At 43.8% G+C, this 17193-nt stretch overlaps 1 protein-coding gene across 3 annotated transcripts in view; it reads left to right on the top strand.

Moving 5' to 3' along the window:
* The window catches only part of LRIG3 (leucine rich repeats and immunoglobulin like domains 3), a 266498-nt gene that overhangs the window by 18857 nt on the left and 230448 nt on the right, over positions 1-17193 (top strand). The window contains exon 1 of one of the 3 annotated variants that reach the window (XM_029615809.1): positions 6242-6363. The exons of the other annotated variants lie outside the window; for them this stretch is intronic. Coding sequence (XP_029471669.1) covers positions 6257-6363 — 107 coding nt within the window. The 5' untranslated portion in view covers positions 6242-6256. Of the gene's footprint in view, positions 1-6241; positions 6364-17193 lie in introns of those variants that run through there. 3 annotated transcript variants of the gene reach the window in all.

Raw genomic sequence — 17193 nt, 5'->3', positions numbered from 1 at the left:
GAAGACAATTCCACAGTTGAACAAATAGTCTGACCCTTCTAACCTCTCAGGTTTGAGATTGTTTTGTCTATTTTCAACAACCAGGGGCTCCTCTAAGCCTCAGCAGCTGCTTGAGCATTTGAAAATGAAGATAATTTACTCTTACAAATTGGGAGTTGCTGGTAAAACTGATCCTGTGGTTTGTGAGGCAGGCATTGAGTTTTTACTTTTTTAGGCATTCTTGTCAGATTTGGGATAAACTAGACTGGTATGCTATGGAAGTGTGTTTAAATAATTTGCATTAATCTGAGGATTATACATTAGGTCTAATGTTAAGGACATATAAGTGTGCAGTAATTGCTTGGGTCTAGTAAATTGGGGCTGGTGGGCAATTGATTTTCATATCAGTTTCTCACTGGGAGAGGAAAAATATGTGTGGTCAATTCCAGTACTGCAAAATGAAGTGCAAGACAGGGTAAGAGACAAGTGAGAAGCCTGATGGCATTTCCTTTGTGTTCAGCTCTGCAAAGATTTTCAGCTGCGGTAAGAGGGCATACACTGGGCATCCCCAGTGTATGCCCTTGATTGGTGTTACTGCTCACAAGTTTCTAAATGTACTAAGTCATCCCTTCTGTATTCAAGTTAGCATGTGTCCACTATATACTACATAAACAGATGACAAATGTAACTTCTTTGAAGTTCTATGCTTTGAAGTGAACATTGTTCACTTGTTGAGTGAAGATGTGGGAAAACCTGGGCAAGTTATCATTTCTAGAGATTTGTTCTTAGGTTGATATTTTTATAATCTCGTGCAGGCACCATGCTGAACTATTGAAATAGCTGAAGAACTGGGGTGTAATGATTTATTAGAAGAGACATGGTCAGAATAAAATGTGCATTTATCCAAAAAGTATAACACTGCCCCCTCCCCCCCCAAAAAAAAATTCTAAAATTTACAAAAAATAAAACTAAAAAAAAATTAGAATTAAAATCAATTGAATTGGGTAACAAGCTGATAATTGTAATTGTTTTAACAAGGACTGCTGGCTTTATGTACGACTAACATAGATGAGAAAGAACATATACTTCAGAGCTGTTGTTCTCAATCCCAGTCCTAGGTATCCACTGGGCAGTTTGGTTTTCAGGCTATCCTTAATAAACAGGCAAATGTTGTTTTCAGCTCTAGCTGTAAATTTGCAAAACGTTTTTCAAATTCTATTTAGTATATTGCTGAGACACGGGCCGATATAGAAAGAAGCGTGGGAGAGCCGGCGAGCGCCCGCTCTCCCGACGCGCGGACATACCAGTGTCCTGGGCACGCAATTCAGTATCGGCCCGCATGCAAATGAGGGCCCATGGTAAAAGGAGGTGCTAGAGACACTAGCGCGTCCCTAGCGCCTCCTTTTTGACAGAAGCGGTGGCTGTCAGTGGGTTTGACAGCCGATGCTCAATTTTACTGGTGTCGGTTCTCGAACCCACTGACAGCCACAGGTTCAAAAAACGGACGCCGGCAAAATTGAGCGTCCATCATCCAACCTGCGGGCTGCGGGCAGATTTTAAATTTTTTAAAAAATTTTGATTATTTTTAAATTTTTGGGGCCTCCGACTTAATATCGCTATGATATCAAGTTGGAGGCTGTACAGAAAAGCAGTTTTTTCTGCTTTTCTGTACACTTTCCCGGTGCTGGCCGAAATTAAAATGTGTGGCTTCGCTACACATTTTGCTTTCTGTATCGCGCGGGAATGTCTAATAGGCCCATCAACATGCATTTGCATGTTGCGGGCGCTGTTAGTTTCGGGGGGGGGGGGTTGGCTGCGTGTTTTCGAAGTGCTATTACCCCTTACTGTATAAGGGGTGAAAATAGCACGTCGAAAACGTGCGGCCAAACGCGGGCTAACAGTGCGCTCTGCTGGAGCGCACTTTACTGTATCTACCCGATAGCATCTAGACTAGAGCAGAATAAGTGTTAGAGCTCCAGAAAGCAAGAATTATTCTCACTACAGCTTGCATGTGCTAGCTAGCCAACTTGAAGTTGTCCTGGAGGGTCCGAAGATGGGGGAGAGGAATTTAGTTAGGATTATTAGTGGATGTCTCCTTCCTTCATCAACACCCTCACACTTTATATGTAAATATTGTGTTTTTAGCACTGCATAGTCATTGACTTTTTAAAGTAAGGAGTCTTTTGTCTTATGTTCCACCCCTTACCCACAGTTGAGGAGACACCCTGAGCATGGACAGTGGAGTCTGTTGCATAATGTATTGATATGTGAGGGAACTACAAATGTTTGAGGGACCTTGAAAACTTGCTAGTGAGTCTGTAATTCTGTTCTCTAGTTTAACATTTTTATTTTCCCAGGGGATAATTACTTATGGTAAACGAGGGTGCAGATTTCCCAGTCTGTTTGAAACAGTGCTAGACACATAGGGTACATATTTTTGTACTTTAACTTTCATTATGGGGTGTAAAAATCTTGTCCAGAGCATTCCAGTTGTGTGGATGTGCTAACTAGATAGGCTGTATGTTCTTTTTCTTCCATTATGTTTCTGAGGACCACATGTATTAAGCATTTTTCTCAGGCCCAAAATGAGGAAAAACCTTTTACATCTCTGAGCCAAGTGAGAGGTGAGAATCTGCTTAGCTTCCCTAGAGCAATTGTTTGTCTCCTTTTAAATGTTCACTTCAAAGCATAGAACTTCAAAGAAGTTACATTTGTCATCTGTTTATGTAGTATATAGTGGACACATGCTAACTTGAATACAGAAGGGATGACTTAGTACATTTAGAAACTTGTGAGCAGTAACACCAATCAAGGCTTCAGCCTTAGCTAATGATCATTTGTGCAGCTTTCATAAACATAAATAATTCAGTTACCTTAAATTATAAATTAAAAAAAAAGGAATTTTCACTTGTTTTATGCTTAGATTGGTAAAAAGAGCCAGTCAATGCTGGCTTTGAGCTTTTAAGAATGCCATTAGGAAATGTAAATATTAATAGTGAAGGAAGGTTAGGGGAATGTTATATTTGGGGGAAAATGAGGTTTGGGGGTAAAGCAACTTTATTTTTTAGTAATAGGAAGCTGATTAAGGAGTCTTGGAATATAGATTATTATAAAGTACTATAGTTGCTATGTATGGAAATAAAGGTTAACAAATAAAAAAAATTAATTATAAAGGTATATCTTTTTATTGTACTAACTTAGTAGATTTCTTGACTAGCTCTCGAAAGCTAATCTCCTTCTAGGGTTAGAAAAGAGGCAACTCTGGTCCTACAGTGCTACATGAGAGATCTCCATACAGTGGAGGCAGAGCATGTAAGTATACCTCATACATATTTATTGTGGATATCTTTAAAACTAGGTCTGTCTGTTTGTGACACTGCAGGACTTGAGTTGCCTATCTCTGGAATCGGAGCTGGCCTTAGGGTATGGGGTCTAGGGCAAATCACATACTGTGGGGTGATGGAATGCTGGCTGATGGGATATTAGTGTTGGGGATGGCATGAGAGTATGGGGGCCCAGGACAGTCATCCCTATTTGCACCCCACTCACCTCCAGCTCTGTCTGGAACAGAATGAGAAAAAGATATTACCAGAAAATATGTGATTCATAAAAGGCATTTCAACGATAGTGATTCATTTACAGTTGAATGCAAAAGTTTCGGCACCCTGGTCAAATTGTTTCAATGGCTTTCTAAGTGAACAGAAGCCGACAACTTTTGCATGGCACAAAATTAAACATGTATCAAAAATGGATGTGTGACCAAGATAAAGTAGCTGTTCAGCATCTCATATCACAACAGAATGTTACTCAAGGAGCAGTTTATTCATAAAGCTTCAAATCAGAAGAAACAGTTAATCGACAGGGGGCTAGACTTTATCACTATTACATGATTCTGGATTATGAGTGAGAGAATTAACTTCTACATGAGTTATGGTTAATACCTTTATGTCCTTCCCAATGCAGTCCCTCCAGTAAAACAAGGGCAAGTCTTGCCTCACAAATCTGCTTCACTTTTTTGAAGGAGTTAATAAACATGTGGATAAAGGTGAACCGGTAGATATAGTATACTTGGATTTTCAGAAGGCGTTTGACAAAGTTCCTCATGAGAGGCTTCTAGGAAAAGTAAAAAGTCATGGGATAGGTGGCGATGTCCTTTCATGGATTGCAAACTGGCTAAAAGACAGGAAACAGAGAGTAGGATTAAATGGGCAATTTTCTCAGTGGAAGGGAGTGGACAGTGGAGTGCCTCAGGGATCTGTATTGGGACCCTTACTGTTCAATATATTTATAAATGATCTGGAAAGAAATACGACAAGTGAGATAATCAAATTTGCAGATGACACAAAATTGTTCAGAGTAGTTAAATCACAAGCAGATTGTGATAAATTGCAGGAAGACCTTGTGAGACTGGAAAATTGGGCATCCAAATGGCAGATGAAACTTAATGTGGATAAGTGCAAGGTGATGCATATAGGGAAAAATAACCCATGCTATAATTACACAATGTTGGGTTCCATATTAGGTGCTACAACCCAAGAAAGAGATCTAGGTGTCATAGTGGAGAACACATTGAAATCGTCGGTGCAGTGTGCTGCAGTAGTCAAAAAAGCAAACAGAATGTTGGGAATTATTAGAAAAGGAATGATGAATAAAACAGAAAATGTAATAATGCCTCTGTATCGCTCCATGGTGAGACCGCACCTTGAATACTGTGTACAATTCTGGTCGCCGCATCTCAAAAAAGATATAATTGCGATGGAGAAGGTACAGAGAAGGGCTACCAAAATGATAAAGGGAATGGAACAACTCCCCTATGAGGAAAGACTAAAGAGGTTAGGACTTTTCAGCTTGGAGAAGAGACGACTGAGGGGGGATATGATAGAGGTGTTTAAAATCATGAGAGGTCTAGAACGGGTAGATGTGAATCGGTTATTTACTCTTTCGGATAGTAGAAAGACTAGGGGGCACTCCATGAAGTTAGCATGGGGCACATTTAAAACTAATCGGAGAAAGTTCTTTTTTACTCAACGCACAATTAAACTCTGGAATTTGTTGCCAGAGAATGTGGTTCGTGCAGTTAGTATAGCTGTGTTTAAAAAAGGATTGGATAAGTTCTTGGAGGAGAAGTCCATTACTTGCTATTAAGTTCACTTAGAGAATAGCCACTGCCATTAGCAATGGTTACATGGAATAGACTTAGTTTTTGGGTACTTGCCAGGTTCTTGTGGCCTGGATTGGCCACTGTTGGAAACAGGATGCTGGGCTTGATGGACCCTTGGTCTGACCCAGTATGGCATTTTCTTATGTTCTTATGTTCTCGTGTCAGGGGACTGTACTGTTGATGAATGGTTTCTTCTGTATTGAAGCTTTATGAATAAACCGCTCCTTGAGTAACATTCTGTTGTGATACGAGACGTTGAATGGCTACTTTAGCATATCACACATCCATTTTTTATATATCTGCTGTATGTGTGATTGTTTTACTTCACTTTCTTTTATTACAAAGTTAAACAAGACATCTTTCTGCAATTTTTAATGCAAATATGCCATTTATTAATTTCAATATGTTAAAATCAGCAACGTGAATATGGCATGCACAAAAGTTTGGATAACCATTTCAATCAGTACTTTGTAACACCACTTTTGGCAGCTTCCAAATGTTTCCTGTAGCCAGCTAAGAATCTTTCTATTATTGCTTTTGGAATTTTTCCCACTCTTTTCTGCAGAACTCTTCTAGCTCAGACATATTCTTGGGTCTCCTTGCATATACTCCCCACATATTTTCAATAATATTGAAGTCTGGGGACTGTGAAGGCCATTCAAAAACCTTCATCTTTCTTTTTCCTGTAAGTACTTCATGGCTAATTTTTGAGGAATGTTTCAGATTGTTGTCTTGCTGAAATATCCATCTTCTTTTTTCAGCTTCAGTTTCTTCGCTGACCATGAGACTGTAGCTGCTAGGATATGTTAAACAAATGTTTCAGGCTTATCAATTTTGATTTGCATACACAGGAATATTGTGATGGGGTCATAGAAAAGATTTTCTTTTTTGACATCTCTCCCATGCAGAACACTGCTGTGTAAGCAATACTGTATTATGGACCTGTGGATCACCACTCCACTATAAGCTACATTTTTCTGCAGGTCATTTTATTGTGATCCGTGAGTTCTGTTTTGCAGATCTGACCAGTTTTTTTGGACAGTTCTAATAAAGATTTTTCTTAGTCTTTCAGATTTTGTCTTGGCTTCAACAGTTACACATAACATCCATTTCCTAATGTTTCTGACAGTTGAAGTTGCTATTTGGAAATGTTTGGAGATACATTTATTTCCTGGAGAGGAGCAAGACCTACTTTCTGTGTTTTCCACAATCTGTAGTTGGGGGTAAGAACCACTCAAGGTTTGAGAAGGTTTTTTCTTTGCTGTCATAGCTTGCCCAATCAAGGTGTTGTGAAGATGCCCCTCATCCAGTAGTCTATTACCCAGCTGATTGCGTGCTCCTACCACAGGGAAAAGTCATCATGCCTTTTGAGCCTTCTCTCACTGAACCTGATCGCAAGGGTGTTCAGCACTCATTAATTCTTTATTTCCACTGTTGAAAAGAGACCAGAATATCTTGCAATTAACTGTGCCCTAACCTGGAATACAGATTTAGATAGATGTATAGAAAAATTAAAAATAAATTAAATAAATGTTTTCATCCAAGTACCATGTAGCCCTTGTGTCTCTTTTCACCTTTTCTGACAAACATCTACTACAGTTACTTCATCTTTCACCAACAAGTCTCAATTGTTCATCAACAAGGCTGATGTCTTATGGCTGCTGTGACTTGCTGCTTGCAAATATGAGAAATAATGTTCTTACTTCATTATTTGATATCACATTTTACGGAGGTTTTGCTGCAACTTAAATCCTTCAGTTTCAAAGTCCCCTGTATTATAAGATCTTGCAGCTGAGCTGATAATGTTTGCCTCTTGAAGTATCTTACTTGCAGTGTGGTATTCCTGGTTGTGTTCTCTTCAACTACACAAGTTGGCATAACAGAAGGGTACCCATGCCCTTTCATAACAGAAGGTTGCACCACATCCATCTCGCATTACTTCTCAAGTGATATCTGTTTTTCACCAAAATCATGCCATGTGCATTGACGACAGAAGGTTTTTTTCATTCATTCCTCTGTGAGAGGAACATTCCATATTTTTGTAACAGTTTAACCATATTACCAGGCTGATTAGCTCTCTTGTGTTCCATGATCCCATTGGTCTGTGGTTAGCAGTTGCAATTCGTTCTTTCTCCATCCAGCTAGCGGGTTGTATTGAACACTGTCATGCATTTGCTAGCCTTCCTGTTATAGACTTTCTTCAGGCTCATCAAGTCAGAGCCAAGCATTTTTGTTTTGAGAGCTGTATCCACAGCAATCATCTGTAAACTTGTGACTTGGTTGTCTATACATTCCACTACTATCTAGACAACCTCTCAAGCTGTGACAGTAAATTTAGAAGCTGTTTTGTGTAGCCTGTTCAACCAGTAGTCTATTCTCCATGGTGGGGACAGTTTGCTTACTAAATAAATGCTCTGCTGCCCTCCACTTGGACTCCCCTTTCTGTAAATGGTGTTTTCCGTAGATAGAAGGAAGAATTAGCCATTGTATGCCCATCCACCTCCCTGGAGAATCAGCTACATACAGTATATACTCGTATATAAGCTGAGAATTTTTTTCCGTAAAATCAGTCTTTAAAAACACTTTTGGCCTATGAGCACATGATAGCAAAATTTTAACGTAGAATTGTTGGCATAAAAAGACCAAATGCTCCATTCAATCTACCTAGCAAGCTTCCCATTGCAGCAACTGCTGCTCTGTGCAGTTTACCCCATGCCTTATGTTAAGAACAGTATACTGCAACATTTCTACATGGTGAGCAGCCTTCCTGATAATTCAGCCAATGCTGCTTTAATGTTCTTTGCTTTTGGACTTAGCCATAGAAGCTGTATCCCGAATGTCAGCAGATCTGAAGCCTAGACCATAAAAATTAGGGCCCAGTGTTGGCTGACATCAGAATCCAATATCCTTTTTTCTCCACCCTGCTGTCAAAGCGGATAGCGATGTTGCAGTTGTATCTAAAACATCAAGGCTAATTAGTTAAGGGTACTAATCACTCATGCCTTCTGGTTAAGGGTACTAACTGACATTCCGTGTGGGTTACCCTCATGCATCCTTTTCTTCATTCTCCTAGGGCAAGCAGGATGGTAGTCTTCACAAGTAGGGTGACATCATCTGATGGAGCCCAGAACGGAAAACTTTTGTCAAAGTTTCTAGAAGCTTTGACTAGCACCCTAAGCATGCCACTATCCGTGAGTCCACGCAAGGTCCTTCTTCAGTCTCTTCTTTTCCATGGTGCAGTTTCCTCGTGGTTCGTGGAGCTCCACTCTTTTCTAAGGTTTTCTGCTGAAAATCTTCGTTTTTCCCATTTTCCATCATTGGGTTCCCCTTCGCAGTTGGTGCATGCTCGGCGTGGTAGGTTTAAGTTGCCTTTTTTTCGCTTGTTTGCAGTCGATTTCCGACATCTCGCCTATCGGTGACCGCCGGTTATCGACCACATGCTGGGTCATTTTTGTGGCATCATCTGGTTTTCACCGGTACCCCCTGTGACCGTGGACCATGTCCATCATGGATCTGCATGAGGTTTGTATCCTCTGCCTGGGGGCCTCACATGATGTCCGGGGATGTCACCTGTTAATCAGATGACCCCCAAAGGCCGTCGTGCACATATTGATATAATGGAGAAGCTTTTTGGTTCTTCGAAGTCTGCTCTGACCACATCTGTGTTGGAGTCATCGACACTGAGAGGTTGTGGGGAGCCCCTTGATATACTTCCTCGTAGGATCGCGGGGACGGTGACATCCTTCATGATCTCACTGATATCCCAAACATCAGGGTCATTCACCTTGGCACCGGGGAAGGACCGGGCCGAGTATCGTGGGAGATCCTGCAAGCATAGACACCCGTCTTCATCAGCACATTGCTCCAGTTCTGGCGTGGTACTGGCGACAGACATACCGCCACCAAAGTGACCCTGGCCATCGGAGGCCCCATTCTCCGATGTCCCCGGGAGTTCCAGGTGTTCCCCACAGATATCGGTGTCTGGCACCGTGCCACCTTGGAGACCTGAGGAAGAGCCGGTGATGCATGATCCCCCTCCTTCAGTCCTGGCCTCACTGGACTTTCAGGAGGAGTTGGACTGCAGGGTTCAGACCACGGTGCTCAGAGCTGTTCAGAGCATCGAGCCACCCATGCCTCTGGCCCCCATACCGATGCCTGAACCTTCGCTTCTAGCATCCCTGCTTGAACATTTGGATGTCCTTTTAGGTGCCCTACCGACACAACCAGTGCCCAAGGGGCCTTCAGTCCCCCAACAGCCACCGATGCCCCCCCCCCAGGAGCGATCTGATTCTCCGAGAAGGAAGACGTGACCAGTGCCGCATTCCTGAGACCTTGGTTCCCCGAGCCATTGCCGGGTCCTTCTGGCCTCCCCCGGGCCCCAGACCCCTCGATGCCAGGGGAACAGTTGATTCCCACGGTGCCCTTGAGGACTCCGAAGCTGTAGGTGCCTAGGGCTGATATTCCCTACAGGCATTGCCTGCATCATGCTGGCCCTGTTAAGGAGGAAGGGCCTTACAACCCCCTCTCAGAGCCTTCCCCACCGGAGGAAAGGCTCCCCCTGAAGTTGTCTCCCCCTGAAGACCTGTCCTTTGCGGGGTTTATTGGGCCCATGGCCAAGGCTATCGCCCTCCAACTGCCCACCAAGGAGGATTCGCAACACAAGATGCTGGAAGTTTGTCGACGCTCCTAAGGAGATTGTGGCGGTTCTCATTAATGACATCTTCAAGGACCTCTTCCTTTGGATGTGGGAACACCTGACCTCTATCTCTCCTGTCAGTAGGAAGGCGGATGCCACCTATTTGGTGCAGCAAGCCATGGAGTTCGACAAGCGGCACCTCCCCCACCAGTTGTGGTTGTAGAATCCGCCCTTAAGAGCCAGGAGCTCCCATACTCATGACTCTGCTCCTCCGGGGAGAAAGCATAGGGAGTTCGATGCCTTAGGCCGCAAAGTCTGCCAGGGTGCCATGCTTATCAGTTGAATTTCCGCCTACCAGTTGTACATGACTCAGTACAACCGGAACCTCTGGAAGCAAATCCAGGACCTTGCAGAGGGTCTGCCTCAGCAGCAACAGGAGGTGCTCTTGGCTATCGTCCTGCTGGGTTTAGAGGCTGGCAAGCGAGAGGTGCGATCCACCTACGATGTCTTTAAAACAGTGGCCCGCGTAGCCACTGTGGGCATCAGCATTCGTAGGATGGCCTGGCTCAGAGCTTCTGACCTCCGCCCAGAGGTAAAGGAGAAGCTAGCTGACCTCCCCTGCACAGGTGACAACCTCTTTGGGGAGAAGGCCCGAGATGCAGTAGCACAGTTGAAGGACCACCATGACACCCTTTAACAGCTTTCTGCTAGTGCTTCTGTTTCCCCTTCCTTGGCCAAGAAATCTTCCAGGCTAGGATCCCGGATGTCCTTCTACAGGCAGAGAAAGTATTATCCTCTGGCCTCCTGAGCTCCCACACCGCATGCTAGCTCCAAGTGCTGCCCCTGCCAGCAGCGAGCTCCCAGGCTCAGTTGGTGCCCCAGCAAGCTCCGGCTATGTGCTTTTGACTGGCGGTGAGGGAGCATGAATCAATTGAGCTCACCCCTGAAGCCGGATCCCCCAGTGGGAGGGCAGGCTCATTGGCTTCACCCATCACTGGGAGGATATCACCTCGGACCGATGGGTCCTTACCATAATCCGTCAGGGGTACTGTCTCAACTTCCAGCAGCTCCCAGGGACCTCTCCCCCATGCCCATTGTGGGGGTTGTCCGCCCAGCAGGTCATACATCAGATGGAACTCTCTGCCCTTCTCTCAGCAGGCATGTTAGAGCCAGTCCCTCGCCCCCAGCAGGGCCGAGAGTTCTATTTAAGGTATTTCCTAATTCCGAAAAGGATGGTGGCTTGTGCCCCATCCTTGACCTCAGGGCGTTGAACAAGTTTCTCTCAAGAGAAAAGTTAAAGAGAAAAGTTTTCTCTGGGTGTGCTGATTCCCCTTTTCAGAAGAAAAGACTGGCTCTGCTCTCTCAATCTCAAGGAAGCGTACGCTCACATAGCCATTTTCCCCGGTCACAGAAAATACCTCCGTTTTGTGGTGGGGAAGGCTCACTATCAGTACAAGATGCTGCCTTTTGGGTTAGCCTCAGCCCCTCGCATCTTCACCAAATGCCTGGTAGTGGTGGCTGTGTATCTCAGGCATTGTGTGGTGCATGTCTTCCCATCCCTAGACGACTGGTTAATCAAGAGCGACTCCCATTCAGGGGCGCTGAGTGCTTTAACCCTGACAGTGCGGGTTCTTCAAGCCTTGGGATTCGTGATCAACTATCCAAAGTCTCACCTCTGCCTGTCTCCTCAGCTGGACTTCATAGGCACCAGACTAGACACGGTGCAGGCAAAGCCGTTTTTGCCACACAATCGGGCTGTTGCCCATGCCTCACTGGCGGCTTCTGTCCGCAGCAGCTGGCAGATGACTGCCCACCTTCTGCTTTGTTTGCTGGACCACGTGGCGACCTCCGTTCATGTCACCCCTCTCGCCCATCTGTGCATGCAGAGGGCTCAGTGGACCTTGCGGTCACATTGGTGGCAGGCCTCTCAGGACCTTGAGACATGCGTTGCAGTCACGGAACCTCTGCGGGTGTCCCTGTCCTGGTAGGAGCACCTTTTCAATTTGGAGTGGGGGATTCCCTTCCAGACTGCTGCGCCTCAGGTGATCCTCACTACTGATGCTTCTCCTCAGGGCTGGGGAGCCCATGTGGACGGCCTCCACACACAGGGTCTCTGGACCTCTCAAGAAGCCCGCTGTCAAATAAACTTTCTGGAGCTTTGGGCGATCATTACGCTCTCTGGGCATTCAGAGACTGGTTATCGCACAAAACAGTCCTGATTTGGATGGACAATCAGGTGGCAATGTGATATATTAACAAACAGGGAAGCAGGACTCATTCTTCCTTTGTTCCAAGACAGTGCAGGTATGGACCTGGGCCCTGTAGGGGATGTCATTGCGCGCAACGTACCTGCCTGGGACTCTGAACGTACTGGCGGACCGGCTGAGTTGCTCCATCCAGCCGTACAAATGATCCCTCATTCCAGAGGTGGCGGCCAAACTGTTTCTTCAGTGGGGAACATCAGATGTGGACCTTTTCGCCTCCTCACACAATCGCAAGGTGAGCAGGTTCTGTTCCCTGTCGTTGGGGGGGGGGGGGGGCAGGCATCTCCCCTGCGATGCCTTCTCCTTCCACTGGGGGAGAGGTCTGCTGTATGTGTATCCTCTCCCGCTCTTCTTGAAGATCCTACTGAAGCTTCAACAGGACAAGGGGACCATGATCCTCGTGGTGCCATTTTGGCCCCGACAGGCTTGGTTCCCTGTCCTGCGCCCGATGTGCTCACGCAGAATCAGGGCACCCTGCACCATCTGAACCTCCATAATTTTTTTTTCACAGAAATTTTTCGGTTATCGTCCTCTTTCAGTTGCTTTGCTGTCCTTGCAGCAGCCACAGCAGCACTTTTCAATGCTACTAAAAAAAAAAAATAAATAAATAAAAACTTGCCACCTCAACATGCCCAGCAAGCAGAAGCCCACAGTAGGTGGTTTTAAAGATGGCATTTGTTGTAAGGTGATGTCCCTCACATATGGGCACAATTTATGCTACTGCTCCTGAGTCTGGACTATGACAAGGCAAACTATTATGCTTATAGATGGATGTCCCCATGCACTCAGCATTCTAGGGTGTATCACATGGAGGAACTGGTTAATTCTTTTAGAAGTCAGTCTGTTCTCCTAGTGCATTACAGCATCATCTGCCTCAGCAGGAAAAGTTGAGCAGAAGTTCCTCAAAAATTCCCCCTTTGGTGAAACAGGCTGAAGCCTCTGTGTCGAGTAGTACCCACCGCACTGCATTGACAAAGAAGCGGCATCACTGTGTGGGGCCATTGGAGCAAACTGCACTGAAGAAACAAAAATCTTCTAAATGCAGTGCATCTGCACAGTTGATATATGATATACCAGTATCCTTGGCGCATCGACGCTGCTATCGCATGATGCTTTGGTCTTGACAGATGGTGCATTGACACTGCCAATATATGACCCATTAGTGCATGGTGCATGGATATATGGTAACAGTGTGCCTTTAATATAAGCATTCCCAATGCTGTTGACACGTAGTATCGCTCTGACGCTTGGCACCAACTTTGCATTTGAAGCAAAGCCACTTGACACAATTGAAGCATGCCTCTTCAAAGACTTGGAAGCACCTAGCACTGTCGAAGCATATATCGAAAGCATCATTTCCATTAGTTCATCTTTGGATGCATCAAACCCTGGACCGTGGGGCATCAAGTCAAATTGCCAATATAACTTTGCCTGTCGACCGAGATCAGATGCAGAGGAAGATATGTTACCTCTTTCCCCTCCCATTACTGGAGTTCTTACCCTTTAAGGCTGATGGCAGAACGTTAGAAACACCAGACTCAATATGTTCTCTGATTCCACTTATTTCCAACAGGTCTCTTATTCAAGAAGAGGAGCCCATTCTTGTCTCAGAAGAAGATGTTCCGCCACCCACCACATCAGGTCTGAGGGCATATTAGTCACTTGACCAAATGGTGGACCTGATGAAAAATTTCACCTCTTTGACAAAGGAGAGAGAAGATTCTTTCCATCCTCTCCATTATTGCTATGGCAATCCCACAGGATGGCATCCCAGTTTCCCCTATTAGACAAACACATAATTGGAACCCCCTTCATCATCTCATTCAGTTGCAATGAAATCAAATCGTTAAGAGGTTGTAGACTGTGTCTGTACCCCTCAGAGACAACTGGGAGAACATCCAGATTCTCCTTTTATCACTGGGAACCTGGATTAGTGTTTCCATGCCCCTGTGTTCTGAAGAAGGCTAGATAGTGCTATCTTCTGATTTGCTTCCAGATCCTCTCTCCGGAAGACTTCACAAGAGAGAAGGCATTCTCCGTTGCAGGTCCCATATTGTGGAACTCTCTCCCAAATGTTTTGAGGCAAATTATCGACAATAAAGAATTAAAAAAATCTTTAAAAACACATCTTTTTAAAGAAGCATTCGCAGTATTGAGACAATAACAATTTCTACTTATATAACAGTTCTATAAACTGTTTTAACATCAGATGCAGTAAAACAGAGACTACTTATATACCGTATATTTTCTTTTAGATTTTCTCGGTTTCTTCACGTTTTCTGACTGTTCTTGATTTTTTGTAATTTAAGTGTAGGGAACATAGTTTAGAGCTCTCTAAGAAGCCACAAAATATAGGGCCTAATGTATTTTTCTCCAACTGTTTAATTATGTTTAATTATTTCATTTACATTTTATTTTTACTATTACTATTTTATTTGAAATACATTTTTATTACATTTTAGTTTGAGTTTATTTTATATTATTAATATTGTAAACCATTTTGTTTAATCTCTATTGTTAAAGAGGGTATAGAAATGTCTTAAATAAATAAATAAATGTATTCAAAATTCATGAAAAATTGGGAAAAATACTCTAAATATATGTAAAGATAAAGTCACTGAATGGAGGTCTTTGGTCTCCTTCAAATTCTGGACACTCCATCAGAACCAGACACTCCATCAGAACTAGCAGCTCTCCTAGTTTACATTCTACATCAGCTACAGATGAAAATATGGGAAAACCCTATCTCATGTTCCATTGTCAAAGGAAGTTGGATCTCGAGTACAGAAATCAACTGGATTTGGACTAGTCCAATTACCTCATTGCTCTGTTTTAGAATCCGCCCTAAAAAAAAAGCAAACAAAGCTTTATACAAATTCACCTCCAGGGAAGGATCCTAGTCTATTTATTTAATTATTTTTATATAGAGACATTTGATCTCAATTGAAATATCACAGCAGTTTACATTCAGGTACTGTAGGTATTTTTCTATCCCCAGAGGGCTTACAATCTAAGTTTTTGTACCTGAGGCAATGGAGGGTAAAGTGACTTGCCCAAGGTCACAAGGAGTGACAGCTGGACTTGAACCCTGGTCTCCTGGTTCATAGTCCACTGCTCTAACCACTAGGCTATTCCTCCTTCCATTGAACTCTAAAAAGCTCTTTCCAAAATTAACTGTTCATATCTCTGCTTGCCAATTTTATATGGTGCATGACTCTATACAAAAACTAAAATTGTTCCTCCAACCAACTGTAGGCAGAAATTTGTCCTTGACAGCTTCTAGATGAGAAGAGTGTTTTATTCAAGATGCTCCTCCTACTCTTGCAAGAGGCCATAGTTAGAGATACTTTTTTCAGAGGTACTGGGTCCAACCCCTTTCCATCTCAATAACAGCAGCAACTTCCAGCTAGAGCTAGTCAGTGTGAATGCCATCAACTAAAGGTGACACAGCGGGCCCAACCAAAATCTGGGCCTAGTTTTTTATCCTTATGAATGTTCAACAGTCTTCCTTTCTAATGGAGGCAGAATCCAGACCTTCATGGAGGCACCATTCTCAATGTCATGGAATCTGAATACTGTTTGCATTCCTCCCAACTCTTCCTCATTGTTTACCCTCGGTTTAGATCCATCTCACTTAATGCAGCTCCATTTGGAAGTGAAATCACTTGTTCATCAAAGAGAGAGAGAGCCAGTCCCTGTGCTCCAACATAAACAGGGATTCTACTCCTGATATTTTCTCCCCCCCAAAAAAAAAAAATTGAGGGGATTGAGACCTATTCTGGATTTGAGAAGGCTGAACAAGCATATACACTGAGAGAAATTCAAAATCAGTTCCCTTGGCATGATACTTCCATACATTCAGAACGGGAAATAGATGTGCACTCTTGATCTGAAGGATGCATATGCTCACTTATCCATCTATTCCACACACTAATGCTATCTTTGCTTCAAGGTGGATTCTTCCCATTATCAATATGGAGTACTTCCCTTTGGCCTTTTGACAGCTCCAAGATTCTTCACCAAATGCCAGCACATCTATGGCATCGAAGAGTCTAAGTCTTCTACCTGGACAATTGGCTAGTCACAGCCAGCTCCTAAGATGATGTGTTAGTCTCCGTGCAAGAGACAATTCAACTTCTGCAGAAGCTGAGTTTTCTGGTGAATGTCAAGAATTTAAATTTTATTTTCTGGGTTTACACTAAATTCGTCTGGGCATGGATACATTCACTGCAGAGGAGAGCTTTTCTACCTTGGAGTGAGCAAGTAAAATGAGGTCACTCATTCAGAAGCTACTGACCATGACTTTCGACAGCTCCAAGAGTCTTCAAATGCCTGGCTATAGTAGCATTCCTGATTTCAGCTCCTGACCTGCAAATCCTGCGAAAGTCTACTTCCATGTGAACTTGTTCCTGATGCCAGCTTCTCGTCTGTAAGTTCAGCTTCCTGTTTAAGGCTGCTTTTGTGTGAATTTTTTCCTGATTCAAGCCTCTTGCCTACAACCCTGGTTCTTGCTCAGACCTGCTTTTGTGTGAATCCGTTCCTTACTCTAGCCTCTGACCAGAAACCGCAGCTTACTAGTGAAGTCTGCTACTTTTCTTGTTTGCAAACTGTGAGATCCTTAGCTGTTTCCAGCCTGTCCTAGACCTAGGCCTAGCTTGAGCACCTCGTGCTCGGAGTCTAGTCCTACCTGAGCCTGTGACTAATCAGCAGCAAGATCCTAGAACCTGTGGAACTGCTTTGAGAATGGAACTGTATTCCATCCCCCTAGGTCCTGTGTTTTTGGTTCCAGACTGCCCTCTATATAATCCCTGTCACTTCCTAGTCCTCCCACCCCCCAAAAAATAATTATTAAATAGACTGTTGCCACTAAAAGGTTTTTTGCTTGTTGGCACTGTTCTTTGGCTATTTCCCCCTTTTTTGTTTGGGGTATTCTGTAACTAGAGTTTCCCCACATATATGGACTGCTATCCTGCTTGTCCTCTGATAAACTAGATTTGCTTGCCTGTAAGAGATGTTTTCTGATGACAGCAGGATGTCAGACCTCACAAAACTCTCCAGGCTACCCTTGGAATAAGTTCTCCAAGTTGTTAGCTTTGTAAATATTAGGATCCTTGGTGATATGGATAGTGCTGCACATGCCCTGTTGGGTATGT

The sequence above is a fragment of the Rhinatrema bivittatum genome, chromosome 9 (genome assembly GCF_901001135.1).
Source record: "Rhinatrema bivittatum chromosome 9, aRhiBiv1.1, whole genome shotgun sequence".
NCBI lineage: Eukaryota > Metazoa > Chordata > Amphibia > Gymnophiona > Rhinatrematidae > Rhinatrema > Rhinatrema bivittatum.
This window is presented reverse-complemented; position numbering and strand designations above follow the sequence as displayed.